This window comes from Simochromis diagramma, unplaced genomic scaffold (genome assembly GCF_900408965.1).
Source record: "Simochromis diagramma unplaced genomic scaffold, fSimDia1.1 OVJJ01000518.1, whole genome shotgun sequence".
NCBI classification, from domain to species: Eukaryota; Metazoa; Chordata; class Actinopteri; order Cichliformes; family Cichlidae; genus Simochromis; species Simochromis diagramma.
Genome location: NW_024387336.1, coordinates 769,064 through 796,101, shown reverse-complemented (window position 1 = coordinate 796,101; position 27,038 = coordinate 769,064). Strand labels below are relative to the sequence as shown.

At 42.0% G+C, this 27,038-nt stretch overlaps 2 protein-coding genes across 3 annotated transcripts; one reads left to right on the top strand and one right to left on the bottom strand.

Annotated features, from left to right (window-relative positions):
* The first annotated feature begins 441 nt into the window (after positions 1-441).
* On the top strand, positions 442-12,824 carry sult1st6 (sulfotransferase family 1, cytosolic sulfotransferase 6). The gene is made up of 7 exons (XM_040006510.1): positions 442-1,234; positions 1,857-1,985; positions 3,622-3,719; positions 3,941-4,067; positions 7,296-7,390; positions 11,242-11,422; positions 12,481-12,824. Exons 1-7 carry the CDS (start codon positions 1,048-1,050, stop codon positions 12,591-12,593), a joined length of 930 nt encoding a protein of 309 aa, XP_039862444.1. The 5' UTR covers positions 442-1,047; the 3' UTR covers positions 12,594-12,824.
* A 26-nt stretch (positions 12,825-12,850) lies between these two features.
* On the bottom strand, positions 12,851-25,284 carry atp2a1l (ATPase sarcoplasmic/endoplasmic reticulum Ca2+ transporting 1, like). 2 transcript variants are annotated; one of them, XM_040006506.1, is made up of 24 exons: positions 24,998-25,284; positions 24,048-24,065; positions 23,644-23,726; positions 22,389-22,493; positions 21,409-21,547; positions 20,504-20,584; positions 20,330-20,415; positions 19,936-20,233; positions 19,682-19,848; positions 19,499-19,587; positions 19,301-19,403; positions 19,075-19,206; positions 18,818-18,934; positions 17,971-18,189; positions 17,772-17,883; positions 17,389-17,612; positions 17,051-17,271; positions 16,746-16,948; positions 16,571-16,656; positions 16,355-16,488; positions 16,131-16,248; positions 15,903-16,020; positions 15,578-15,623; positions 12,851-13,510 (listed from the first exon to the last, which is right to left on the bottom strand). In XM_040006506.1, exons 1-23 carry the CDS (start codon positions 25,113-25,115, stop codon positions 15,619-15,621), a joined length of 2,976 nt encoding a protein of 991 aa, XP_039862440.1. In that variant the 5' UTR covers positions 25,116-25,284; the 3' UTR covers positions 12,851-13,510; positions 15,578-15,618. The 2 variants fall into 2 exon arrangements, with proteins under 2 accessions (XP_039862440.1, XP_039862439.1); XM_040006505.1 differs by lacking the exon at positions 15,578-15,623.
* Between the last annotated feature and the right edge of the window lie 1,754 nt (positions 25,285-27,038).

Below are 27,038 nucleotides of genomic sequence, written 5' to 3'. Positions count from 1 at the left end.
ATCTGGCTGAATAGATAACCTATGAAGTCCATATAAATCTCCAGCAGCGTGTCTAGACAAGAACATTTTTCTTCTTGTAAGACAATACAATATGAAATGAGACCCCTGCCATGCACTCTTTTACTGGAATTAGGTCAACATTTTGTTTACTTTGAAGGATCAAAGTCCAAATGTGCTTTTGTAAAGATTGGCCACTAATTTTCTGATTGTGATTAAAAAGTGGTTGTTTTTTAAAATTGTGATTAAAAAGTGTGAATCAATGAACACAACTATGTTAAAAGACCAAGAAACGCAAGTGGTCAGAGTGTTTTACACAGAGTTACACATTTAACTGTGAAGTTTAAATCCATTTCATTTGTACTCTCCACATGTAAGTCCACCTCTCTGTGGGTTGCAGGATTTTTCGAGACCCTCCCTTTTTCCTTCCTCAGATTACAGAGGAAGCAGTCAAGACAGTATTGTGAGGAAAAGTGGAATTCATACGTAACTAGGAACGTTACATAAGGGCACTTTAGTGTAGGTCTGCTGGTGCAAGTTCCAGTGATCGCAGACTGATAAGAACCTGGGTACAAGCACTCAGGGAGCCAGCTTACAAAGATAGAAAGAGGGGCAAAAAGAAACACGTTTTAAAGTGACTGAGGCACTCAGACTTCAGCTGGGAGTTCATTGTTTCTGAGAGGCCGCTGAGAGACTCCTGCTCCCGCATTCAGATCTGGGAGGCGACTTACGCTGCAGACCACGAGAAATCAAGAGGAAACAAGGCAGTGCTGCTGTTGGCCGGGATCATGCAAGGAGGAGATGATGACAGTTTAACAAGGAAGTAAACACGCTGACTGTGGTACTGACAATCAGGAAGAACAGGACCATTAGAAGCTGGGATTTATGTGGCTCACCGGCAAATCAGCAGTGAGTGTTTGACACAGACAGCTGAAGGCAGGACCTCGGGAGTTTGTTGAAGTTTTTTTTTTTTTTCTCTTCAATTTAAAAGAGGCAGATTTTAGCTCTCTGTTCTTGATTTCCTTGAGACAGCTTTTGGCAGTGTAAAAAATGTCAGAGGAGAAAGACATGACTTATAGCGAGGCTATTCATAAGGCCAGCTCCTCCATCACACGCTTCCCTCTCATCCCAGTCAGAGGAGTGCCTCTCATGAACTACATCGCCAACAACTGGGACAGCATCTGGGCTTTTCGTCCCGATCCATCGGACCTCCTCATCGCCACCTACCCCAAAGCAGGTACTCAGAAACAGTGTTAGACACAAAGTATTGATCTCAAGCAGCTTTATTTGCGTTCTTACATTTCTAACACTTTACACTTCCACTCACGGGTATTGAGAAAAATACTGTGCTTTTTCCTTATCTGTTGCAAATTCAGATGAAAATATGCAGGACTGCACTGCCAAAACAGCATAGAAAATGAAGCACACTTTCCCTTTTCTCTTTAATGCAGCACTTTAACTTGTGAGGAAATATTTTTCCATTGTGGTGTTAATGCTTTCTTCTTCTTCCATTACTTGATTGTTAAGTAGTTTTTCCACTAAGTCTACCAAAACATTGTGTGTGTGTAACTGCTTAAACAAGCAGGCAATAAAGGAAAACACCAGTAACTCTAGACTAATCCTGTAATTACGCCTTCATGAAGTGTGAGAGTTATAATTTAAGCAAACAAACAACAAAGACAGACTACTTTTCCTGCCCTTCAGTCTCTGGACTAATTTGTTAGACTGTGGAATCTGCTGTAATGTGGCACTACTAAGTAGCTGGTGTCAAAAAAGACATGTTTGTTGGACTGTTGTTAATGTTTTTACTCAATGTGGTGAGATTTAGCAGTACACCGTTTGATGTCTCTGTCTCATAGGGACTACATGGACGCAGGAAATTGTTGACCTGCTCCTTCACAATGGAGATGCTGAGGCCTGCAAACGAGCCCCCACACCTGTCCGCAGTCCATTCCTAGAGATCTTCTCCCCACCTCCCATCCCTTCAGGTGTGTGTTTTATCTATGTTTTTATTCTCTACTGTGACTCAGCAGGTTTAACATGTTGTAGCATGTCAGAACTCACAAAAACAATTCAAGGAGGAATGTTTCTGTAACGGATTGTTTTTTTCCCACCCCAATCAGAGTCAATGAGTTCTCAACCCATAAGCATATCCCTCCAAAGAAAAGACTTGAACTGGAGTTCTGTAGGCGATCAACAAAAGTTACTGTAGTTGGGTCATTTCAGTGAACGCAGCTGTGCTTTTCCAACACAGATTAGCCATATTTGTGTTTGACTAAACTTTAATACCAGCCAGTTGAATTTTTACAATGAAGCCAACTTTCAAGCATGTCACGGTGAACTAACAGGCAGGTTTATAACAATAAGTCACAGACAGCTAAAAAAGTAGCTGTAGTGTTTTGCTGCAGGGTTTTGGCACAACAGTCAGTGTTACTACTGTCTAAGGAAATCTTAAATGTACTGGGGTGCTAGACTTACCACTATATCCAAACCTTTAGATACAAGAAAGAAAATAATGAACTTTACCCTCCCACCCTTTCTCTCCCCTGGACTGTTGACTCAAGAAAACATGCCTATGTTTCATCAGACTTGGCCCCCTACTGTGTTTGTTATTTTTGTCAGGTACATTTTTATATTGTATTTATTCATTTTCAGCCATCCGGGAAAAAGTAAAAACAGGACTTAAATATTTACTATAGTTTTTTTTTTTCTAAGCTAACAAACGGGCTGCTGATTAGCGTGTTACTAACTTTAGCTATAGTTAGGTGCTAGTTTGTTCTCTTTTCTTATTACGTTGTGTAATATGTTGCCTAAATATGTACAGCTTGAAGTTGTTTAGCGTCACCACCAACTTAGCTTTTAGCATTTTGGCTCAGTTCAAAAGGTACAAAATTAGCCCATGACCTCTGAAGACAAAATATGAATGTATGTAGTTTAATCTGTGCAAAAACTTTAGTGTACAAAACAAAACACCTTCCCTTTTTTTTTTTTTTTTTTTTTTTTTTTTTGTTACAGGAAATATTTTTATATTAAAGGTTGAGATCGCGAGTGTAGAAAATATTTACATAGTCATTTGCATAGATATAGCACCACATTTATAGAGTTGATTAAACTTTAGAAGGGCTTCTTCTAATTCAGGTTGGTTATTCAAAGAACAGATACCTGGAAGGCTCCATGTTAATGCAAAAGGTTGTATAACAAAACACTGAGCTAAATGACATTACATCAAAATAGCTGGATGATATCATTCTCTTGTAGTAGGCTACTACAAATGATCTTGCAAATACCTCAGAATAAGGTGAAATCCTATTAGTTCACAATATGCTGAGTCATTCGGTCATTTTAGTAGAAATCACGACAACAGTTGCTCTGAGATGACTGGTTTGGTGCTAAGTAAAATTGAATTGAATTAAATTAATACTGCTGTCACATTTTTTGGGAAATTTGCCTTAAGTTAAATGGCTGTGCCAACTTTTTCTCCTGTTTAATGTTATTTTAACCATGTTAAAAAAAGGAAATTCAACAATGCTAATAAGCAGTTTCCATTGGTTGGAATATATGAGAAATCATGGAATACACATGTTAAGTTTTTCCTATGTCCAATTACCTGGATTTATGTCTCAGGTCTTGATCTTCTGGAAAAAATGGATCCCCCGAGAGTTATCAAGACACATCTTCCTTTACAGCTGGTGCCTCCTGGATTCTGGGAAAACAAATGCAAGGTGAGACTTCTTGTCTATTAGACTTCAGTGAGAGTAGAAATTCCTCATTTTATTGCTTCTTACTAGACAGAAAACTCATGCAGCTTGAAGGTAAAAGGTTCATGATACGGCACGTAAATGAGGTGGGAGGTTACGATTGCCATGCTAGACACAATCTCATCAAATAACATGTTCTCTGTACTGTGAATATCTTTTTGTGTTCCTCCTGATCATGTGGGAAGGTGATCTACGTGGCACGCAATGCCAAAGACAACCTGGTGAGCTACTACTACTTTGATCTTATGAATCAGACCCAGCCTGAGCCAGGGCCCTTTGGTGGCTACATCCACAAGTTTATGCAAGGAGAGCGTAAGTATATTTCCCTCTGTGTCCTCATACCTATTCTAAGCCATCAATAGCCCTATATGTTTACCCACCAAAGCAGCGTCTTTGGTTGCCTGAATTCTTTTGTGAACAAAATATGTGATGGTGGATGGAAACTATGACAACTTGTGTAACTGCCTTTTATGCTTGAGTGGTCATGATAAGATGAGTTGCACCCTGAGTGGCTGTAGCGCGCATATCTTGTGAGGATCTGGATGAAAATGTAACCTTTTTTTAAAAATATATAAATAAATGGAATATTTCTTCATCATGACAGCCATAAAAAAGCTGCTTCTTTACTGCAGTAAATGCATTTTTATTAGCTTTCTGCAGATTTCTTTATTTCTTTTGTGCTTTTTTTCCCACCATATTTGCCTTGTTAGGAACATAGTTTGCTTTGTAAGTAAGTATGAAACCAATCACACAACTTTATTAAATTTCAATGCATTCATTCCAGAGTGAAAAAAATGATTTCCTTAGAAAAAGACTTAAATGGTTGCTGTAGGGTCATTAAATGATAACTTTTTGAAATGTCTTTATATTAACAATTGGATATATGTTAACTACCTATAAATGAAGTCACTGGGTTGGGTAATGCAAAGTGAATTATTACCTGACTCCTCTCAGCTTGTTGAGAGGAGAGTGTTTAGTTGTGATAGAAATCAAAATCTTGGTGACATATAACCAGATTGGCTGCTTTGCTGCTGATTTGAGTGGAACATATTAAAGCATCTGTGCAGTTTGGTGAAGATTAGGGAACAAAAAGGTGGCCTTTCATAAAACACAATATGGTGGAAATGTACATAATAGGTTTCGTTGGGCTTGATTTATTTAACAAATTTAATGGTCCGTCAGTTAATCAGATTCAAAGATAGATCCTTTGTTTGCAGGAAATTACATTGCCATTTACATGCCATAAACACTGACATAAACAATATTAATTCCTAATAAAGTTAATAATTTATGAATAAATAAAACACCCAGTAACTAACATGAAAATATGCAAACATTTTGGAAAACTCATATTATTAGTACTGTGCATTAAATGGGCTTACAGAAGCTGATATGAAGGACCTCCTGAGGAGCTCAGACTGCACTTTGGTTCAGTCAGTCTTTGACTGATTTGCTACTTTTGATAACCTCCAGGGATTGGAGTGGGTGTGCAGGTTCATCAGGTAAAATCAGATCTAAAATCTGGCAAAGTTCAAACATTACATGCATAAACTCATATTCCACCTTGACTCACTGGTTGCGCTCGACTGCTCAAGGCACAAACATGAAACTTGTTCATAAGAATCAGAGGCTTGTCGGTTTGCCAGGAACTGCAAACATGTACCGTTCATGCAAATGTGTACTGATGTGTAAATACACAGCTACCAACTTTTGACCCAACCCCTATTTCTTTATGCTTTGCTTTCAAGGAGCCCTTTAACTTTAAGTGGTCTTGAGCAACAGTTCTTCAGTTTTTCTGAAGGTCTTTCAAAGTTTTCCACTGGCTGCTTTTTCAGTCATTTTAAGTCACCGTACCTCACTATTTTTAAAAGAATATTTTGTTTATTTTTTTAAAATCACTTAACACTGATTTATAAATCATTCAAGCACAAAAAGGCACCCAATTCAAGGGATGAACCAGTATTGTATCTACTCAAAACAGACAGCTTCACAAAGAACTGTGTTGTCTTCATAGCGCTTGTTAAAAAAACAACACAACATCCACTTACGCTTTGCGAGCTGCCGCTCCAAACATTTTATTAACATCCTTATGCCACACCACAGACCAGTCTTCTTTTATGTGCTCCCCCTTTTTTTCATTAATATTTTTCATTAATATTTTTTCTTTTTTCTTTTTTTTTTTAGCAGAGCTAAATAAGGATCTGATTGACTGTCTGTAGCCTTCTCCAGAAGCTGCTTGATGTTATGCACTCCTTTTTCAGCCTTGCCATTTGCCTGTGGATGTTGAGGACTTGTGTGACATGTTTAAAGCCATATTCTCTTGTGAAATTCTGCCATTCTTTGCAATAATAGCAAGGACCATTGTCACTAATGACAGTTTCTAGAAATCTGCTCTGAAACTTCTTACATGTTTCACACTTTCCGATCATGTTCTCAATGTCTTTATTAATACCAGGCCAGTACACAGTGTCTCTAGCCCTCCTTTTACACTTTTCTATTCCCAGTTGTCCCTCATGTATTCTTTGAAGTATCACTTGTCTCAGACTATGTGGTATCACAATCCTATTGCCTCTCAACAGCAGGGCCAGTCTCCTTGGATAGTTTCCATCACTGTTTGCAGCTCCTTGTCTACAGCAGTCTCCTCACATACTTGTTTTATCTCCATGGACTCACAAACTAACTCCCTTAGTGCTGATGTTCTCACTGTTAGGTATGAATTTTCCAACACAGTTTATCATTCCCATCACTCTGAGCACACCTCTCTTATCTTTGTTTCAATTTCTTTAGCTGAATCTGTGATGATTCTCAAAGAGCTATTAGCTGAAACCTTGGCATAAAATGTTTTAAAGAATTGGAGGACAAAAGAAGAAGTGGTAGACAGACCATGACAACAGTCTCATTTTTCAACATGACAATGATCTTAAAAACACTGCAAACGCAGTAAAAGCATACCAGGATAGAAAAAACACACAATAGGACACTATAAGTCATGGATTGGCCTCCCCAGAGTCTGGACCTTAACATTACTGGAGCAATGTGGGATCATTTTGACAGAGAACCAAACAAAAGGAAGCCAACATCTTTAAATGTCCTTCAAAAAGCAAGAGAAGTATCTTTGAAAACTACTGAAAGAAATTAAGCTGCCTGTATTGTAGAATAAAGGTGGTCATACCAAATATTGATATTAAAGCTAGTCAGAATGACACATCTGTCAATAAGTCACTGTACGTACTTTTAATTTTCCTAGTATAAAATAAAGAAATGATGAATTATGTAATCATAATGTCATCACTTTGCAATAATTCATCAGCTCTGCAGTTACACAGCTGTAAAGTCATTAAAGGTGGTCAAGTTTATCACTCTCTTATCAGCCGACAGTTACTAAAATACCTACTGTCATAAATGTTGATGTTAAGCTGTTAATGAGGCTTTACGATAGCCGTAAATATAAACATACACTCAGCATAAACCTGGACTGGAGTAGGAGAAATGTTTTCATCAAAGCTGCTTGACTGAATGGCCTTTGCTCTGCTTCTACAGTGTCATGGGGCTCCTGGTATGATCATGTGAAAGGTTACTGGCTGGAGCGAGAAAAGAGGAATATTCTGTACCTCTTCTACGAGGACATGAAAGAGGTGAGGAGAACACGTGGATTATAACCAAAGCATGTTGCGCAACCTTCTTCAAAGCAAACGTAATAAACGCAGCGCATTCCTTTGATCTCCTATGTAAAGCTGAGATTGAATGATTAGGAAGCACTTTTATAGACGCAGATTTAGACCAGCTTCATGTATAAAGGGAAAAAAAGAAAAGTAATGCCGACTGTCTGACATACAGCTGAAAAGAAAGAGCAGATTTTTTTGTAAACAATGTGACTACCGGCAAATCTCCTATTTCTGAAGATTTAAAAACAAATGTACCATACTCTTAAAAGTCATTAAGACATTCAATATAAATTAAAAAAATACTTTGAGATATTGTTCAAAGAACTGTATATATGTATTAGTTGCACGACAGAGAAAGTTGGACTGCACAGTCCTGTGGAAAACACCCAGTGATTCAGTTGCTTGTAGAAGCACCTTTAGCATCAATAACCTGAAGTGAAGGTTTTCTGTATGACCTTATCGGTCTCTCACATCGTTACGGAAGACTTTTGGACCCTTCTTACAGCGTTGCTTTAGTTCATTGATGTTTGCAGACCTTTATGTAAACCCAGGTTTCAGTTAGTTTGAGGTGTGGACTTTGATTGGGCCATTGCTTACCTTTATTCTTTTCTTTCCCAGCCCTTTTGTTGTAGATTTGCTGCTGTGCTTGTGGCCATTGTCCTTTTGCATGATCTAATTTCAGTGAAACTTTACCTATTGGACAGATGGCTTCACATTTAACTGTAGATTACTTAACAGTTGGTATGAGGTGTTTTCTGTTGATATGCTGTATTTGCAAACCTTTTATAGAGGTGCTCACACTTCCTGAAGATCAGTTAATCAAGGTTCAAGGTTCAAGGTTCTTTATTTGTCACATGCATAGTTATACAAGTATAACACACAGTGAAATGTAGCCTGACACGCTCCTCGACATGTGCAAAAATTGGGGGGGGGTGTAGAGGAAGAACATTATAGTATATACACTGGGTGAATGTGCAGTAGTAGCAGCAAGCAGGTGAATTCTGTACATTAATATGAATAGACATCTGACTATTTTACAGGATAGACAATATAAACGTATTTAAAATTAAAGGAATTGAAATGTACATTGTGCCTTGGTTTAGTGTCTGGAAGAGTCCTGACTCAGTCAATTATAGATGATGTGAGAGGGCGGGTGTGTGTGTTTAGGGCACGGATGGCTTGGGGATAGAAGCTCCTCTTGAGTCTCTCTGTCCTTGCCCGGAAGATGCGGAACCTTCTACCAGATTGCAGAAGTTGGAACAGTTTGTTGCCAGGATGGGACGGGTCCTTCAGTATCTGCGCTGCTCTAGTCCGGCATCTCCTGGTGTAGGTGTCCTGAAGCAGGGGGACAGCAATCCTGCAGCAGCGTTCTGCTGTACGGATCACTCTCTGGAGAGCTTTTTGGTCCTTCACACAGCTGTTCCCAAACCACGATGTCATGTTCTGTGTGAGGATGCTCTCCACAGCGCCTGTATAGAAAATCCTGAGGATCTTTGGAGAGACCCTGAACTTCCTCAGTTGTCGTAGGTGATACAGGTGCTGCCTAGCCTTTTTGGTCTGGACCTGAATGTGGGCAGCCCATGTCAGGTCTGAGGAGATGTGGACACCAAGATACTTGAAGGACTGCACCCTCTCCACTGGAGCTCCATTGATGATGATGGGCTTGTAGTCTCTGTGCTGACCCCTTCTGAAGTCCACCACCAGCTCCTTGGTCTTGCTGACGTTCAGCTGGAGGTGGTTGTCCTGGCACCACGATGCCAGATTCTTCACTTCATCCATGTAGGCCGCCTCATCGTTGTTGGAGATGGCACCCAACACCACTGTGTCGTCAGCAACAACAATGGTGTTGGAGCCATGGGTGGCCACACAGTCTGAAGTGTAGAGGGAGTAGAGCAGTGGCGAGAGGACACATCCCTGAGGTGCTCCTGTGTTGATGGTGATGCTGTTGGAGAAGCACCTGCCCACCCTCACCACCTGAGTTCTGCCAGTGAGGAAGTCCAACACCCACTCACACAGATCCCAGATCCCTCAGCTTTGTGAACAGTCTGCAGGGCACTATTGTGTTAAACGCTGAACTGTAATCAACAAACAGCATTCGCACATAGTTACCCTGTTTCTTGTCCACATGGCTGAGAGTGGTGTGTAGGACGTGGGCGATGGCATCCTCTGTGGATCTGTTGGATCTGTAGGCGAACTGCAGCGGATCTGTGGTGTCTGGGATGGAGGAGGAGATGATGTTCTTCAGCAGCCTCTCAAACACCTTCATTACTACCGAGGTCAGTGCAACTGGCCGGTAATCGTTCAGGGATGAGGGTTTGCTGTTCTTGGGCACAGGGATGATGGTGGATCTTTTGAAGCATGTGGGGACCACAGACTTCGCCAGGGACTCGTTGAAGATGTAAGTGAACACACCTGCTAGCTGGTCAGCACAGCAGCGCAGCAGACGGCCGGTGATGCCGTCTGGCCCCGCCGCTTTCCTTGTGTTCACTCTCCTCAGTGCCGCTCGGACGTCATGCTCCGCGATGCTGGTCACCGGGCTCTCGCTGATGACGTCACTGTCCTCGGTAGTCAGGCGGTAGATAGCATTAGCCGCCTGGCTAACCTCGAAACGGGCGTAGAACTGATTCAGCTCGTTGGTGAATGCAGAGTCGGCGCAGTGTCCCTGGCTTTGTAGTCCGTAATGGTGCGTAGTCCGTGCCACATACTCCGTGTGTCGCCCTGGTGGAAGCGGGACTCCACACGTTCCCGGTACCTGCGTTTGGCATCTCTCACCGCGCGCCGCACGCCGTATGAGGCCGCTTTGTAGGCGCTCATATCGCCAGTGGCGAGACCCGCGTTGTAGGAGGCGGTCCTGGCGTTTACTGCAGTGCGGATCGATCTGTCCATCCACGGTTTCTGGTTTGGGAATGTGGTGACTCTCGCAGTGGGGATAATCTCCTCCGCTAGCATATTGACGAAGCATACTGCTACTTCCGTAAACTCGTTGATGTCGACTGCGCATGCTCTGAACATGTCCCAGTCGACGTCGTTGAGTGCGTCCTGTAGCGTAGCTTCTGATTGGGCAGTCCACCGTTTTACCTCCCTCTTGGTCACGTCTTCCCTCCGTATGCTTTGTTTATACTGGGGAGTGAGGAAGATGGCGTTGTGGTCAGACTTCCCAAAAGCCGGGTGTGAGACAGCTTTGTAGCCCTGCTTGTATGGCGTGTAGCAGTGATCCAAAATCCGATCCCCTCTCGTTGGACACGAGACATGCTGGTAAAAGTTTGGCATGACTTGTCTGAGGTTCGCTTTGTTAAAGTCTCCTGCTACAATGAGGGCTGCGCCCGGGTCCTTGTTTTGAAGCGAGCTCAGCATTTAATTAGCGCATTTAATTAGCTGGCTGCTACCAACTGAAGCAGTAAAGGTGTACTTAGTTTTTCACAGGACTGCACAGAATCCTGTGATAAACATCCTTTTTCACATGACCAGTCAATTCATAAATATCAGCGTACTTTCTATTGTAAGCTAAATACCCTGAAGTGTTAGAGAGAGAAACCCAACAGGGCAATGATCTGCTGTGAGCAGTTGTCCACAGTGAGGAGGGAGAACTCCCATTTAACAGCTTCTCCCAATTTGATTTCCGTTATGTAATCTCTCCTCACCGGTTTGCAGTGTTTTGTTTATCACTTCTTATGATTTTACTTTTTCCGTTACCTTCAGGTATTTGCTGTTTTCAGTCGTAATGTGGTGACATCCCATCTTGTTTTATCTGTTTGAACATCTGTAATGAATTTTAAAAATTAATAACCTCCCCACATACTCTGTCACATTTATTTTCCCAGAATCCTCGGCGTGAAGTGGAGCGCATCATGAAGTACCTGGACTTGTCGGTCTCCGATGAGGTCATCAGCCAAATCGTGGAGCTCACCTCCTTTAAAAACATGAAGGAGAACCCGATGGCCAACTACTCCTGCGTTCCATCTCCGGTGTTTGACCAGTCCATCTCTCCTTTCATGAGAAAAGGTGCACTATTAAATTAAAGATATGCAGGAAAGTCAATCTCAGTCGCCAGTGAGTGCCTTACGTAGGGCAGTTAAAATGTCATGAACACCTATATTTGTCTCAGACACACAAATATCTTCATGTAATAATGTCACAAGGTTAAATCAACTTGTGAACAGTCTGAGCTCCTCAAAGGCAGCAATTACTGCTCTGCTACCTGTCCTTCAGTGCAGGGGCGCCCCCTAGAGGTCCCTGGATTTTGAGCTCTCGCTTCTATTTTATTTATACATTACAACAACTTAACACTCAAATGAATAAGTCTGTTGGCAGATATTAACTAGAGTCGATTTAAAGTTTTGGAGGATTTTTAGTTCAAACAAGGCATCGTTAGCCTGGGCTTCTGCAACAATTATATGGTCAGTTTTCCCCCTCACTTTTAACAAACCAGTCATTAAGTATTTAATCAGCACAATATAATTACATCTATAAACAAAGATACAGTTTTGGGAGTTTTACCTCTGTACACATCACAGTGGATCTTAACTCAAACAGTCAAGATGTGACTGAAATGCAGACGTCCAGGTTTTTAAAAAAGTATGGCGCTAAATATTACAGCTAGTCATACAGATAACCTCACATTTTCACAGGCTTAAAATGAGTTTAACAAACGTACATAATTTTAAATAAAAGGATTGTTTGATAAGTTCTGAAATTTCATGGCCTCAAGAAACTGCTTGTCAATCAATCATCTAATGACTACATATAAAAATGGCTGAAAAACATCCGGAGCAGCTCAAGCTGGAATTCTGCACTTTGCAGTTTTTGATTTAAAATCCACAGTGATACAAAATGTGAACAGTGTTTACACGCATGTTGTATGTTACATGTTATAATTTAATAAATGTATTAGCGGTAAATGAGACACTGTGTGGGCATTACATATGACTGTTTTGGAAAACATTTTTTAAGCACCAGTCAGTTATTCATTTGTGCAAAAAAAAAAAAAAAAAAAAAACATTGATAGAGGCTTTAGCATAAATTTTCAAACTTAACAAAATTGTCTTCCTTTTCATATGCAGGTGAAGTGGGTGACTGGAAAAACCATTTCACAGCTGAGCAATCAAAGCTGTTTGATGAAGACTACGAAAAGCAGATGAAGGACGTCGACATACCGTTCAGGACCCTCATCTAATGGATCCGGGGGTTTCTGGAATTCGCTGTGCAAACCAAAGACTGATGACTGTCGCTGAGCCACGCTTAAACAGCAGAAGCGAAAAAAAACCCGTCATGGGCTAAAAAAACCAAAATAGTTGCTATAAAATTAAAATGGTTTGACTCACATTTAATATGTATGGATGTTGAACACTGTAATCACTCATCCTCGTGGCATGTCCAGAGGAGGTCATCTAAATTTACTCTCAATTAAAAACATGCTCCACAATAAATTCACAAGTTTTTAATCATCACTTTATTGCAGCTTATCAAGTAAACAATATATAAGACCAAAAGTGTTGTGACTGAGTAGACATGCCCATTTTATGTCACGAGACCTCCAACTGAGTCCGCTGACCGCATGGTGCCTATAGAGAGCGCTGGCGGCTGAAAGCAAGTGGTTTTTCTGCCCATATGAAGTCATTTTAAACAACCCTACACCACACTGTACAGAGCCCAGCTAAAGCAGGGAGGCTGCACAAGACACGAGCAACGAAGACTAGAATCAAAGTAATGAGCTGGAAAGTCAGTCATATGAAAATGGACAGAGGACGCAAAAACACAACAGCTGAGAATATCCAAGGTTAACAAAAAAAATAATCACCTTTAATACATACTTTACTTCTTAGAATAAAATCTTAAATAGTACTTCTTTATCTGGTTAATCAGGATACTTCCCCTCATTTTAATTCAATCTCCTTCCTTATACAGAGACTATTTTTATTGCAGATTTTAAACAAATTTTATTGTTTGTTTTTTTCACAAGGTTTTCTTTTTTCAGTCTTTTTCTTCTCTATGGCTCCCCTCTTTGGCTGTGATCTTTCTCTCTCCTCCGCTTCTTTCTCTTCAGCCCTGAAGATCCTCTTCTTCTACATCTCTATTTAACTTCTGTACCTGCTGCAGAGACCAGAGACACGTGATTTGGTAAACAAAGGAAAACTACGTGATTTCTCGTGTGATAAGAAGAATGACACTTTGATAGTGTCTCTCAAACTTAAAGTGACAGGGCTTCACAAAATTCAGTTTGTGTACAGCTCAATATGGCATGTAGAGGATCAAAGGACTTCACAAGCATAAACATATTAAAACTACAAAATACAAGCAATGCATCAGAAATGCATACATATAAACAGACACCTGCGCGCACACACACACACACACACACACACAAATACACAGTGCTTAAAAATTTATAAGACCACCAAGGTAAGGGTGGTCAGCTGCCCTAAATTAACAGTTTTGTTAGTTTACTAAAATATTTTTTAATATTTCTGGTCTGGTTAATCAGCCTTTATACACAAGCCCTTTAATCAAAATGATATTTTTGATGCTAAAAAAGAAATATTCTTGTCATTCGTGTATTTATAAATTTACTGTTTTACAAAATAATAAAGCACATTATTACTTCAAATGCCAGTTACTTATTGAGGACTTTACTTACTTTTTTGCCAGTACAGTTATTTTTTTACATTGCTGAACAGAAAATTAGCTTCAGTGTTTAATAATAATGATGGATTGGATTTATATAGCGCTTTTCAAAGCACCCAAAGCGCTTTAAAATACCACTATTCATTCACTCTCGCATTCACACACTGGTGGAGGCAAGCTACGGTTGTAGCCACAGCTGCCCTGGGGCAGGCTGACAGAAGTGAGGCTGCCATATCGCGCCATCGGCCCCTCTGGCCAACACCACTAGGCAGTAGGGTAAAGTGTCTTGCCCAAGGACACAACGAGCAGGACAGAGAGCCCGGGGATCGAACTGGCAACCTTCCGGTTACAGAAGCACTTCCCAACCCCCTGAACCACAGTTACCCTCACTTAGCTTTTGACTTCTCAGTCAGGTCTGGTGTGTTGGCTCAAATTAGAACATGAACTTGGTTAAACCCCCCAAAGAAATGTAAAAACTTTACAGATTTGTAAAATATTTGTGTTTTCTTAAATTTCTTAAGCACTTTATCCGTAAGCAATACATAAAATTAAATTCTGCACAAAATCCTGTCGAATATAAACAAATATGAAAACAAACAAACTTTGACACGACAGAAGTAGGAGGCCAACATGATACTGACAAAGACAAAATGCACATGCTCTAAATTTACCAGACCACTAAATGTGGCTGCGCTCACTCGTAGGCTGTATAGCGATCTATTATTTAGTGGAAACATTAGCTAAATGTCTCATTAAAAAGGTGTATTTTAAGAACTGCTTGAAATTATTGTTAGACTTCATATTTGAAGGTAGGTTCCAGAGTTTGAGGGTTTATTAAACATAAAAAAGCTACATCCCCGATTTGTCTTCATAAGGAGAACAAAGAACAGTTTCACAGTATGACTTTCTTTCAGAAATATAAGCTAGTTTAAGAAGTTTAAGACAAGTTAAGCCTTTATTTACAAGGGAGAGCATTTTAAATGTGGGGCTTACTTTATGAAAAAGTCGCTGTTATTATTTATAAGCTTCATATAAACATGTAATAAATTATTTTGGAGTTTATTGCAGCTCTAGAGGAAAAAACTACACATGATGCTAACAGTAAAAGAGGTTAAGAGTAAAATCTGTTGACAAAGGGAACAATTAATACTCACACAGACCTTTTATCTGCTTACAGCTATATCATAAAGTGCTACGAAAAAACATTTGTTTAATGTTTATATAATGATTATAAAAGGTAACCTTGGTGAGATACAAAGTGATCTACTCACCTGCTCATGGTGATCTCACGAAGAAAAAAACAAAAACCAATAAACAGAAACCTCAGATCAACACACTCAGGGGTCTCCCCATACAGAAGTCATGATACCCAATGTTTTTCAATTTGATTTTCAATGAATGAGTAGTGAGGAGACCCCGGAGGTCACAGTGAGCCTGATAACAGCTTGAACACATTGAAATAACAGCAAATACACAAACAGACAAACAGTCTCTACGCAGCGCTAGCTACACACTGCAGTGTGAGCCTTGGAATACCTTGGTTTAGTTACAGGTTAATGGTGATGGGTTGGCTGAATTTAAGCTGGAAATGGACAAAAACAAAAGGGTTACGCGAGTTAATGATGAATGGAGAGAAGTGAAAACAGGCAGATTAAAAACACAGAATCAAACCTGATTGAATTAAAATGAAATTAGATAAAGGCTAGGTTAATTTTAATAAGTTAAAATATTAATAAATAGTCTGAAAAGACGATGGTAGTAATGCATGAATGATTAAGTAAAACTATTATCTGTTATCTTAGGAACTGGGACAGATCTCTGTTTATTTTTGTTCTTGTGGATTTATAAAAGTGCTGCTTACCTTCAACGTAGTTGCGGGCGAAGAACTTCAGCACCTCATCAATGGCAATGACGGGGAAGGAAAGTTTCAGGACCACCAGCCACTGCTCCACTGACAGATGGGTCAACTTGAAGATCATCTGGAGAGGAAAAGAATGGAAGTCAGATGAAGCTGAACCCCATGGAGGAAATCCACATAAACTAGAGCTTCTAAAACAAAAAATATTTTCAAACTGAACTTCTGACTCACAGGGAGAGGGTCAACATAGATGATCATGAAGTGCAGGGACATGGACAGGGTCATGGCAGAGAGCAGCCAGAAGTTGCTCCATGGGGGCATGCGCACCAGAGACTGATTCTCAGACAAGCTTGAAGAGGAAGAAGAAGAAGAGACGTGAGAGCAGAATATATCTGTTGCATGAAGAAACCTTTTTTTACAAGCTACATCCTTCTCTATCACATTCAAAGAAGTACCTGTTAAGAGCATTGCACATCTCAATGGTGACCAGTACAGACAGGGCCATGGTCATGGGAGGAGCAGCCTCAAAGATTTCACATTCCAGGCCTTCAAAGTCCTCGTTCTCATCGTGGCACTGCATGAAGTGTGACTGCACGGATAGGAAGTAAGATCAGTAAATGTCTACGTCTGTGTTTAGTGGAAAGCAACAGGAAACAGAGAAAAACACTCACCAGCTGATAGTAGGTGACCCCGGGGCCAGTGGGGTCGTAGAGGAACCACCAGGCAGCACCAGCAACAGTGGCAGCACCGACATATCCTGTTAGTGTAGGTGGATCGTGTCAGTGTAGACAACTGTTGTACCTACTTTCAATCAAAATCCATCCAAACTCACCCAGTTCCACTTACCACCAATGGCCATGTATCTGAAGAACAGCCAGCCAGAGATCAGAGGCTCCTTGGGGGAGCGTGGGGGCTTGCCCATGATGTCCAGATCAGGTGGGTTGAAGCCCAGAGCAGTGGCGGGCAGACCATCAGTCACCAAGTTGACCCAGAGCAGCTGGACGGGGATCAGAGCTTCGGGCAGACCCAGAGCAGCGGTAAGGAAGATACTGAGGGAGGGTAATGGGACAGCTGAAGTTAAGCCAGAGACAAAAAAAAAAAAGAAAAAAGATGTGTAGCTGTACAGAGTGTGTGTCAAACAGGTCACTCACCAGACGACCTCACCGACGTTGGAGGAGATGAGGTAGCGGATGAACTGCTTCATGTTGTTGTAGATAGCTCTGCCCTCCTCAACAGCAGCCACAATGGAAGAGAAGTTGTCGTCAGCCAGGACCATCTCAGAGGCAGACTTGGCAACGGCAGTGCCAGAGCCCATGGCGATGCCGATCTCGGCCTTCTTCAGGGCAGGGGCATCGTTCACACCATCACCAGTCTGCGGTTGGAGGAGATGAAGTATGCATTAGACAAAACCAACCACCAGACAACACTTTAACACAACCTCTGTGTCGGTAACAGGTTTAGTTTGCATCCTGCACTGCTGGGCTCTTACCATGGCAGTGATGTCATCATAACCCTGGAGGAACTCAACGATCTTGGACTTGTGGGACGGCTCCACACGGGCAAAGCAGCAAGCCCTGCGCACAGCCTCGGACTGCTCGTGGAGAGGCAGATCATCAAACTCACGTCCGGTGTAGGCCCTGCCGGAGACATCCTCGTCCTCGCCGAAGATGCCAATGCGACGGCAGATAGCGATAGCAGTTCCCTTGTTGTCACCTGACACATGGAGAAGGAGAAAATGAGTGGAAACCTTGTAAAAAGGACAGTTTCCGGAGAATAAAAAAAACTTTGTATGATTGTGTATTAGCAGAACAGAAAGATCAGATTTTCTGATGATAAGAATGGTATAATCAAAAAGCTCTCCATGACACTAACCAGTGATCATAATGACACGGATTCCAGCAGCTCTGCACAGCTCAATTGAGCCAGTGACCTCCTTACGAGGGGGATCCAGCATACCCACACAGCCAACGAAGGTCAGGTCCATCTGAGGGGAGAAGGAAACAAATCAATCAAGTTTTTACATGTTGTCATGGCTGTATCCACAGGTTTCAGTTCAGGCAGGATGTCTAACCTCATAATCGGCAAACTTGGTGGAGTCCTCAAGGTTCATCTCCTCCAGCTTCAGTGGGGTGTCACGAGTGGCCAGGGCCAGGCAACGCAGGGTGTCACGGCCAGTACCCCAGTCCCTGATGACAGCCAGAATCTTCTCCTTGATGGCGTTGGTCAGAGGCACACGGGTGGTGCCGACACGCACATAGGCGCACCTGTCAATCACACCCTCAGGAGCACCCTAGGTATGAAGCAGGAAGATTGTAAAGGCGGCACAGAGACAAACAATTTCGGCCTGTTCTTTAATATTTATTCCATCTGCTACAATTTTTTCTTTTAAAGGAAAAATGCAAATACCAACAGAATTAATTTTTTAGGAACTTCTACACCAAAAAGCTGAAGATGTCAGCTTTAAGCTACTACATTTCAACTAAATCATTTTAACAGTGCAACTTGTAGTAGAACAAAACTGACTTATGAAAGATATGAGTGACTTTAAATCCAGAATTTTATTACATTTATGATCTTTAGTTGTATGTTGCATGTTGACAGGGCAGCTTAGCTTTGTTGTAAAAACAGACATCGCAAGCAGGGAGTGAATCTACTAACAAACCCGGGGACACTGAATGCTCATAAGATAATTAGATGATTGCTATGTTGCATACAATAAAATCAGAAACTAAAGGTTTGAGACCATAACGTCATGAGGAAAGCGATTAATGGTGATGGATGATGTGCTTTCTCATAGACCTTTACACAACTGGATCAGATGAGTCACCCCCTGCTGGCCATTAGAAAGACTGCAGTTTTCAGAACCCTAGTCCATCTTTTATCCCAAACATTGTGACAACAGGTAAGAGTGAACTGACCTTAACAAACATCTTGGGGCCACCATCACCTTTACCAGGAGTGCAGTAAACAGACATGGACTTCCTGTCACGGGAGAACTCCAGAGTGAAGTTCTTCTTCATGAGCTGCTTGATCACCTATTGATCGATATATATGTTTTTACTATAAAGCAATAAAAACTCTCAAACGTAACTTCAGCTCACTACAATGGTTTTCATCAGCGAACAGCAAACGTAAATCGCCTTCATTGCTCCACAAATGAAACGAGCTGACTTACTGAGCAGCATGCGTTGGCTCTCTCAATTCTGGACAGGTTCTTCACGTTTGAGTTGAACACGTTCATCTTCTCAACCAGGCAGCACAGGGCGGTCTCAGTAGCCTCACCGACCTTCTCATAGATCTTCTTGGACTACAGAAAACAAGAAATGAAGGAGAGAATTTCTTTCTCTGCGGGTAGTAAAGTCGAATTGTGGCAAATAAAAAGTATGGCTTTCCGATTTTACCTCGTTGTAGTCCAGAGAGGAGTCGTTGCACAGGGCACAGATGGTAGCCAGCTCAACAAGACCGTCGTGTGAGCTGCAGTTGACCTTGGCACCACCCTGGGAACTGATAGGAGGAAGTTGCAAACAAATTAGAGTTGGATTGTCTGAATTTGATTGGCTACACTGAACGACGATACATGGCAATAAAAGCCAACTTACACCTCGCCCTCTGGGGTATACTTGGAGCCAGAGATATCAAAGGCATCGAGTTCAACGTGGTCCCCATCAACAGTCTTGACAATAAACATCTGCAGGGGAGGAAACAAAGACAGTTTTTGCACATGAAGGAGAGTTCATGAAAGCTGTCTAAAGTAGACTTTTCTTCATTGGTTAAAAACCCACCTTGGTCACACACATCTGGTTGGTGGTGAGGGTGCCAGTTTTGTCGGAGCAAATGACGGAGGTGCAGCCCAGGGTCTCCACAGAGGGCAGGCTTCTGACAATGGCATTCTTCTTGGCCATACGGCGAGTACCAAGGGCCAGACAGGTGGTAATGACAGCGGGCAGACCTGAGGGACATTAGTGAAAAACTGAGTGTGACAAACAAGCAGCGGAGTGGGAACATGTTGTTCTTTCACTGTCTTTTCTGTCCTCACCCTCAGGGATGGCAGCGACAGCCAGAGCAACAGCGATCTTGAAGTAGTAGACAGCACCACGGATCCATGAGCCTCCGTGGACGGGGTCATTGAAGTGGCCGATGTTGATGGCCCAGACAGCAACGCAGATCAGGGAGATGACCTTGGACAGCTGCTCGCCAAACTCGTCCAGCTTGGCCTGCAGAGGAGTCTTCTCCTGCTCGGTGGCAGCCATCTGGTCACGGATCTTGCCAATCTCAGTGGAGACTCCAGTGGCGACAGCCACACCAATGGCCTTGCCGGCAGCAATGTTGGTACCCTACAGAGGAAAAGCGGGGAAGAGAAACCAGGTAAGGCTAAGGAAATGAAAGGACAGGTGAGAGAAATAATTATCATAGTAACAGGATATACTGACAGAGAAAAGCATGTTCTTCTTGTCCTGGTTGACAGCTCTGAGGTCAGGAACAGGGTCAGTGTGCTTGATCACACTGACAGACTCACCTGAGAGTGAAATCAGAGAATTAACTCAAAACTGCCAACGGAGAAAGGACAGAAAAGGATGTAGTGGCTGATTTTCTTAAAAGCTTACCAGTAAGGATGGACTGGTCAACACGCAGGGTGGTGGACTTAATAGAAACAATCCTGATGTCAGCGGGGACTTTGTCACCAACTGTGCAAAGAAGAGAAGTTATCATTAACATTTAGTGAACTGTTAGAGAACACATAAATAACTTTCTTACTGACATTAGAAAGAAGTTAAAAACAACCATGGGGACTGTGTGTGAAAAACGTTTCCTACTTAATTATGTTGGCACCTCCATAACATCCAAATGACTGCAATAGTGCCAAATAGTTCAATCCATGTCACTCATTTATTAAAACTGAATTCAATCAAAGTGAAATATAATACTACCACCGCTAATACTATGAATAGCTCCTAAAATAGGCACCAAATGCTCAGACAACTTGCTAAATTTCTATACTTAATCCACGGATTTCATAATAGTGCAGAACTCTAAATGACACATGCTTTGACCAATCAGAGTGAAGCACACATGGTGAGGGGGGGCAGGGCGGTGTGCACTGACAAATTAACAGGAGTGGCAACGGCAGCGAGGGAAGAGGCGGTGCGGCAGGTGCTCGTGGGGGTATTTATACTCATAATTTCGTTTTCCTACAGTCAGCATGTTTCCGCTGCGGTGTTACTCTGTCGTGCCTCATTCACGCTGCCTTAAAAAGACACAAGGCTCTGACATCAGCCTTCCTCGGGCACATCTATCCTGAACTTGTGTCTGCCTTTCACTCCCTGAATAGAAATGCAAGGAACTCAGTGAAAGCATCTTCACAGCTTCACTGTAATTAGACGTCGAAGAGTATTTGATATAACAGGTTGTGAGTATTCCCCGGTTGAAAATATATACAGAGCCCCCCGACAGACCATTTAAAAAAAAAAATTAACACAGACTCCCCATGTGGAACCTTGACATCTCTTACCAGACACTTCCACAATGTCTCCAGGGACGATTTCCCTGGCCTTGATCCTCTGCACACTCTTTCTGTCAGAGCGGTAAACTTTGCCCATCTCGGGCTCGTACTCCTTGAGAGCCTCGATGGCGCTTTCAGCATTACGCTCCTGCGGCAAACACAGACACAAACTCTCATTAAGAGTTGAAGGAAGAAAACGGGATCTGCTTAAAAACTGCAGACAAATAAAAGTAAAATCTTTGTATCAAAGGATACAGAGACACCACACGGACGTCCACATGCCTGTTCATCCTCGTTTGAATGTAAACTATACTAATTTTGTCCTTGGTCTGGCACTGGGCATGTCCTCTAAGAGGCTTTGAGTCATTACCCACAGCAATTACACCCGTTACTGATGTCACATGAGTAGGTCACGTCTGTTATCTGATGTGGTCTGGTCCATATTAGGTTTCAGTAGAATTTTTATGGTGGGTTTTCTTTTTAGAGATGTTTTTTTTTTTTAAATTCAGTGTGGAAAGTAGTGCAAGAAAATAAACTCATTTAGGGAAATGTGATCTGGGATGATCTTTGATTAGCGGGTTGCTAATGTCAGTTCTTTAGATGCGGAAAACAGAAGGCAAGGGAAGCAGCTGATTTCAACACTTGGCATGAACGTGGTGACAGCAATGTTCCCTCTCTGAGTGATGCCTGACAGCAGGGCCACACACTTATTGGCATGTATGAAGAAGAGCATGACTAAATGTCTGCAGTCCAAACAACGCCAGATATAACGTGTTAAATATTTAAAAAAGTCATACAGTAATAATATTATATAAATGTTTTCATACTTGCACATAAGATCGAGTGAGCGCTGATGTACATTTCAGATTTAAGAGCTTGAAAATGCGAATTGAGAAACCAACTCTGGCAGTAACTGGAACCTGTGTACTTTCTGTCATCAGTGTAATGGATACAGCTTATTGCTCAACGACCTGGGCCTCATTACTGACCTGCCACACGCCAACAACGGCGTTAGCGATGAGGATAAGAAGGATGACGAAGGGCTCCACGAAGGCAGTAACGGTCTCCTCACCTTCCTCGAACCAGGCCAGCACCTGTGGTGAGAGCATGGTTAGTGCGGTGGAGACAACAGTGACAATGGGCTATCCTGCTCCTGAGAACCAGCGGGCCGATATCTCTTAACAACAAAATGCTTTTCATTTATTTTTCTTTTAAGCTGAACTAAAAACGTCTAACAAGTATATAAGCTTGTACAAATGTGTTAGCGGTTGTAGAGATTGCCATAAAGGGGGGGTAGGTACTAATGGGACTTTTTATATTTGTATGAATTCAGTGTTTTTATCTATATCAGTTGCATGATTAAAAAAAAAACATGTAAACAATTTTAAAAAAAGAAAGAAAAGCACAATAATTTTAAATATATACCTACACAGACATTTTTTAGACCTTTTCATCATTTACATTTAGTCATATTTTGGTCTTTTCTTTTCCTGTACTAACGCTTTTATTTTGATAATAGCTGTGTAAAAATCTTAATACGATTTCAGATTAATCTCAGTGTCCTAATAGCTCTTCACTCCTTCTGACTTAAAAGTGTCTTTCTAAGGAGGCTCTTCGTTCCTTCTTCAGGCCTGACCTTTCCCGAAGGATTCAGTTTCTCTCCTCAGCTTGGGGCTTTCTTAAAATAAACCCTTACCCCTCTGCCCCCCTATACTTCCTCGAGCCCCCCATCTCTCACTGGCTCCTCAATATTCGCCTTCTAAGGCCATCATGACAGCTGCCCGAAAGGGTGAAACTGGCCATAGCAATTAATACACCTCCTAGTAGACTTCGCAATTGGTCTCCCTCTTCTCAAGTTGTCGTCCTCAAAAATACATAGAGGGGCGGAGGGGATGGGAAGCTGTCTTGACAAAGTGGCCGTAAAGTAGTGCAAGTAACTGCAGCATGCTTGCTTTAGTGGACTGGTTTGTGTGATGGACTAAACTAAATGCAATCACCTTTTAAGTTGACTCTTAAGAATGTGTGAGGGGCCGGAGATTACATCTAAACATGTGAAATGATTAGCTGGATGTTATCTTAAACCTGAAGAGTGTATTCTTGTTAGTAGTGCTATTAAACTTGGAACCTGTCCACAAGTGTCAGTGCCTTGCTTCATTTGTTGCTGCTGCTATTATGTCTACTACAAATACTCCTCCTGTCACTTAAGCTTAAAATGTAAATGACAGGAATAGCTTGTTTACTTACAAAGGAGATGCAGGCGGCCAGAAGCAGGATCCTGACAAGCAAGTCCTCAAACTGCTCAATGACCAGCTCCCAGATGCTCTTACCTGCAGGACAAGGACACAATCAGTGGATAATAATCACCTCATTAAGCGTGCATTAGAGTGTATTTGTGTGGTACAAGTTTGAACACTATGGTATGGATTTGTGATTGACCAACAATCTTCAGTGGCAAGTGTGATGCAATTATCTTGTGGTGATTAAATTACACAATCAAAATGCTGCCTGCTTGTTTTGACTGAAGACCTTTTGAGGAGGAGCGTGACTTCAGTGAAGTCACGCCAGTCATTCTCTCTGGGTGATATCAGGTGTCTGGAAGCTCTTGTTCACATTTAAACATGCAATAAATGTGTTGAAGGAACACTTACCCTCCTCAGCGGGCAGCTCTGGAGTTGGACACCAAAGTGAAGGAGGTGGAGACAGAAGGAGAGCGGGGCGAAAAGACAGTCAGTTAAAGTGTCTCACGATCGTTATTAAACATTATCAGCAACATTATGATGGAATTATACAATAAATGCGCCCTCTAGTTTACAAAAACATCCACCTTTTCAAAATCCTCTGTGTGCTTCACACTTAATAACTTAAGCTCTACAACTCAGTGGCTTAATTAAAAACACATTGTGTTGCTTAATTATTTCAGGAGGACCCAGCCTACTTTGATTTCCAGTCAAAGCCTGCAAAACCTCTGTGAAAGCTCGACTGTCACAAAAAAATTCAATTAATAAAAATGTAATGACTGTGAAGTGTTGTAAAGCAACGTCACAGTGAGTGCAGGAACATGACTGCTAAAATAACTGTAATACATTATTAAGCAACTCTTGCCATGGAATTTGCCTTCCTTGTAGTTATTGATTAGCAATCATATTCCCGATCACTTAGTCGTAAGCCGTCTGAGGACCTCCCCATTTGATCCGGCCTAAAATTATCCACACCTCTTGCTATTGCCCACACCATATATCACCCAGGAAGCTTCCTGAGCCATCACCTGTCTCTCTCGCTCTCCAGTCATCTTCTCTGGCTATCTTTAAATAGCTCTTCAAAGCTCTCAAAGTCTCTGCTTCTCAATGTCTCTGCATTTTTATCAGCTGCTGCGACTGCACTCTAAAAAAGCTTTAACCCAGCCCTGCTAACTACAAGCAAGGCAAGAAACTCCACTGGTGTTGACTAAGGAAGACTTCCAGAACTTATCTTAGCAAAAGCTGTGATGCTTTGTGGAATATTCTGAATGCAAACACTGAGATGTTTCATTGACAGTTACTACGTGGGGTTTTCTTCCTTCAGTAGGCTTCCCACCCATCCCCAATGCCCGAACTCTCACCATTGAAGCCATATTTGTCCAGGTTCTTCTTGAACTGGTCAGGAGTGAGACCAGTGTTCTCGTTCACCGAGAAGTAGGCCAGGCATTCTACCGGGGTCTTCGCGTGTGCGTTCTCCATCTTCTCTGGATAGACAAGGGATTGGCCGACTAACCGTGTCTAGCCCCGCTCTTTGACTTCTTTGTTGTTCTCTGCTGTTTTCACCCTTGTTCCACCACCCTCACCTAGACGTGTGGCACCCTCCAATTCAGGAGTGCTGGACTGACAGAAAGAGCGAATAAGTGCATGCATGTTCAGGGATTTATATGACTACAAGGCCGGTGATTGGTCGGGACCCAGTTATTACACGCCTCCAAATTCCAGCGTGTGTGCTCATGGTAAGGGGTGTGAGGGTGGAGCTCGGGGTGGAGCAACGGGGAGGTGAGATGGTGGACTTGGACAGAAACTCGGGAAAAGGCTTGGATCTGGAAAGGAGGCAGTGCAAGAGAGAGAGAGAGACGGTGCAGGGGCTTGCGGGGGAGTGGGGGTGAGGGTGGAGGCGATTTGTACCATGGATGAAAATGAGATCTGTTTTTGGAACATGCATGGTCAGTGGAATAAGACGAAGGGAGAAGGTGAGAGAGCGAGACAGCAGATCATCCAGAGGGGTGCAGGGGAGGGGGGGGGGGTGCACATTGAGTGACGGCTCAACTGGTTTTTGCTGAGGAAGGTGGACGAGCCAGAGACACACAGGCTGAGACATTGAAGAAGGGAGATGGTAGACAAATAATTTAGCACAAAAATTAGCTTGCATTTCTACCAACAGAATAAAAGTCAGACAAGTTGGCACATTTACGCTTCACAGTTCCACCGGGCGAGCTCCGTACACCAGAGCTGCATCATCTGCTGCCACCAACATGTGCACAAGCATGTGAAATAACACAGACACCAAGCCTGATGATCGACCTGGTTGAGTAAGACATGGGAACGATAGTGGAATGAAGAAAGTGAGCGTGTAGTAGAGGAATGGGCGCTGAATGCCAAGAGGACGGCCAGTGTGTCATACTATCCCGCCACAGAGGAGAAGCCCCGGCTGCAGATACAGGAGGATCGAGTTTTATTTTCTCTTTTTTTATGAGCAATGGTTGGCAGCAGGTTGATACGGCACAGCTTAAGTAGATGTGTGGCTGATGATCCCACCACAACTGTTATTCAGTGAGTCACAATGGCCTCTTGTGGTGGAAGCAGAGCATCAAGTTTATTACAGCTAATATGCTCCTTTTTTTTTTTTCCCACCTCATGGTTGAGGGAGATCAGCTCATACATTTTTAAGCCATAAATCTGCAGGTTAAATGAGGATGTGTATATATTTCTTTTATCATTTGTTTGCCTGCCTCTGAAAACAGCACGTCACTACGTCTTTATATAATGAAAACCTTTTCCATAAATCTGAGTGTTACGATGCTGAGCACAGATCTATTGATTTACTGTTTGTTATAACAGCAGTTATTACTTCTGTGGACAGGAATCTGTGCTGCTATTCATAATCAATAAAATGACAGGTGCTGGAGTGCGAGCAGCAGTAATCATTGCTCAACATGTTTAACAGCTACTGCAGAACTGCTTTAGAGTAAACAAAAATAACCAAAAGATTTTTGTTTTGTTTGATATTTTAAAAGATGTTCATGAGTTGTGCATATGATTTCTTTATCGCTATGCAAAGACACAAATTGACTCCTGTATTTGTGCGTGCATTTTGCTACCTCAGTTACAAAACACACAAAACATCCTCGCTGATTTACATTTAAATAAAACAGAATCCAATCATTTGCAAATCTTATAAACCCACATTTCATTCACACTAAAACATAGAAAAGATTTCAAATGTTTAAACTGAGACGATGTATTATTTCATGAAAAATATTAGCTCAACACATCTCAAAAAAGTTGGGACACAGCCATGTTTAGCACTGCGTAGCATCCCAGCGACTTTAACAACAGTCTGTAAACATCTGGGAACTGAGAAGTTGGTGGACTTTAGGGAGAGAAGTGTTGTCTCATTCT

Coding starts and splice junctions, on each gene's coding strand:
- atp2a1l (XM_040006505.1), bottom strand. CDS start 25,115: ATGGAGAACGCACACGCGAAGACCCCGGTAGAATGCCTGGCCTACTTC. Junction 20,234..20,329: donor AGAAGAACATGCTTTTCTCT/GTCAGTATATCC, acceptor TTTCCTCTGTAG/GGTACCAACATTGCTGCCGG. Junction 17,884..17,970: donor CCAAGTTTGCCGATTATGAG/GTTAGACATCCT, acceptor TTCTCCCCTCAG/ATGGACCTGACCTTCGTTGG.
- sult1st6 (XM_040006510.1), top strand. CDS start 1,048: ATGTCAGAGGAGAAAGACATGACTTATAGCGAGGCTATTCATAAGGCC. Junction 3,720..3,940: donor TCTGGGAAAACAAATGCAAG/GTGAGACTTCTT, acceptor TCATGTGGGAAG/GTGATCTACGTGGCACGCAA. Junction 7,391..11,241: donor TCTACGAGGACATGAAAGAG/GTGAGGAGAACA, acceptor TTATTTTCCCAG/AATCCTCGGCGTGAAGTGGA.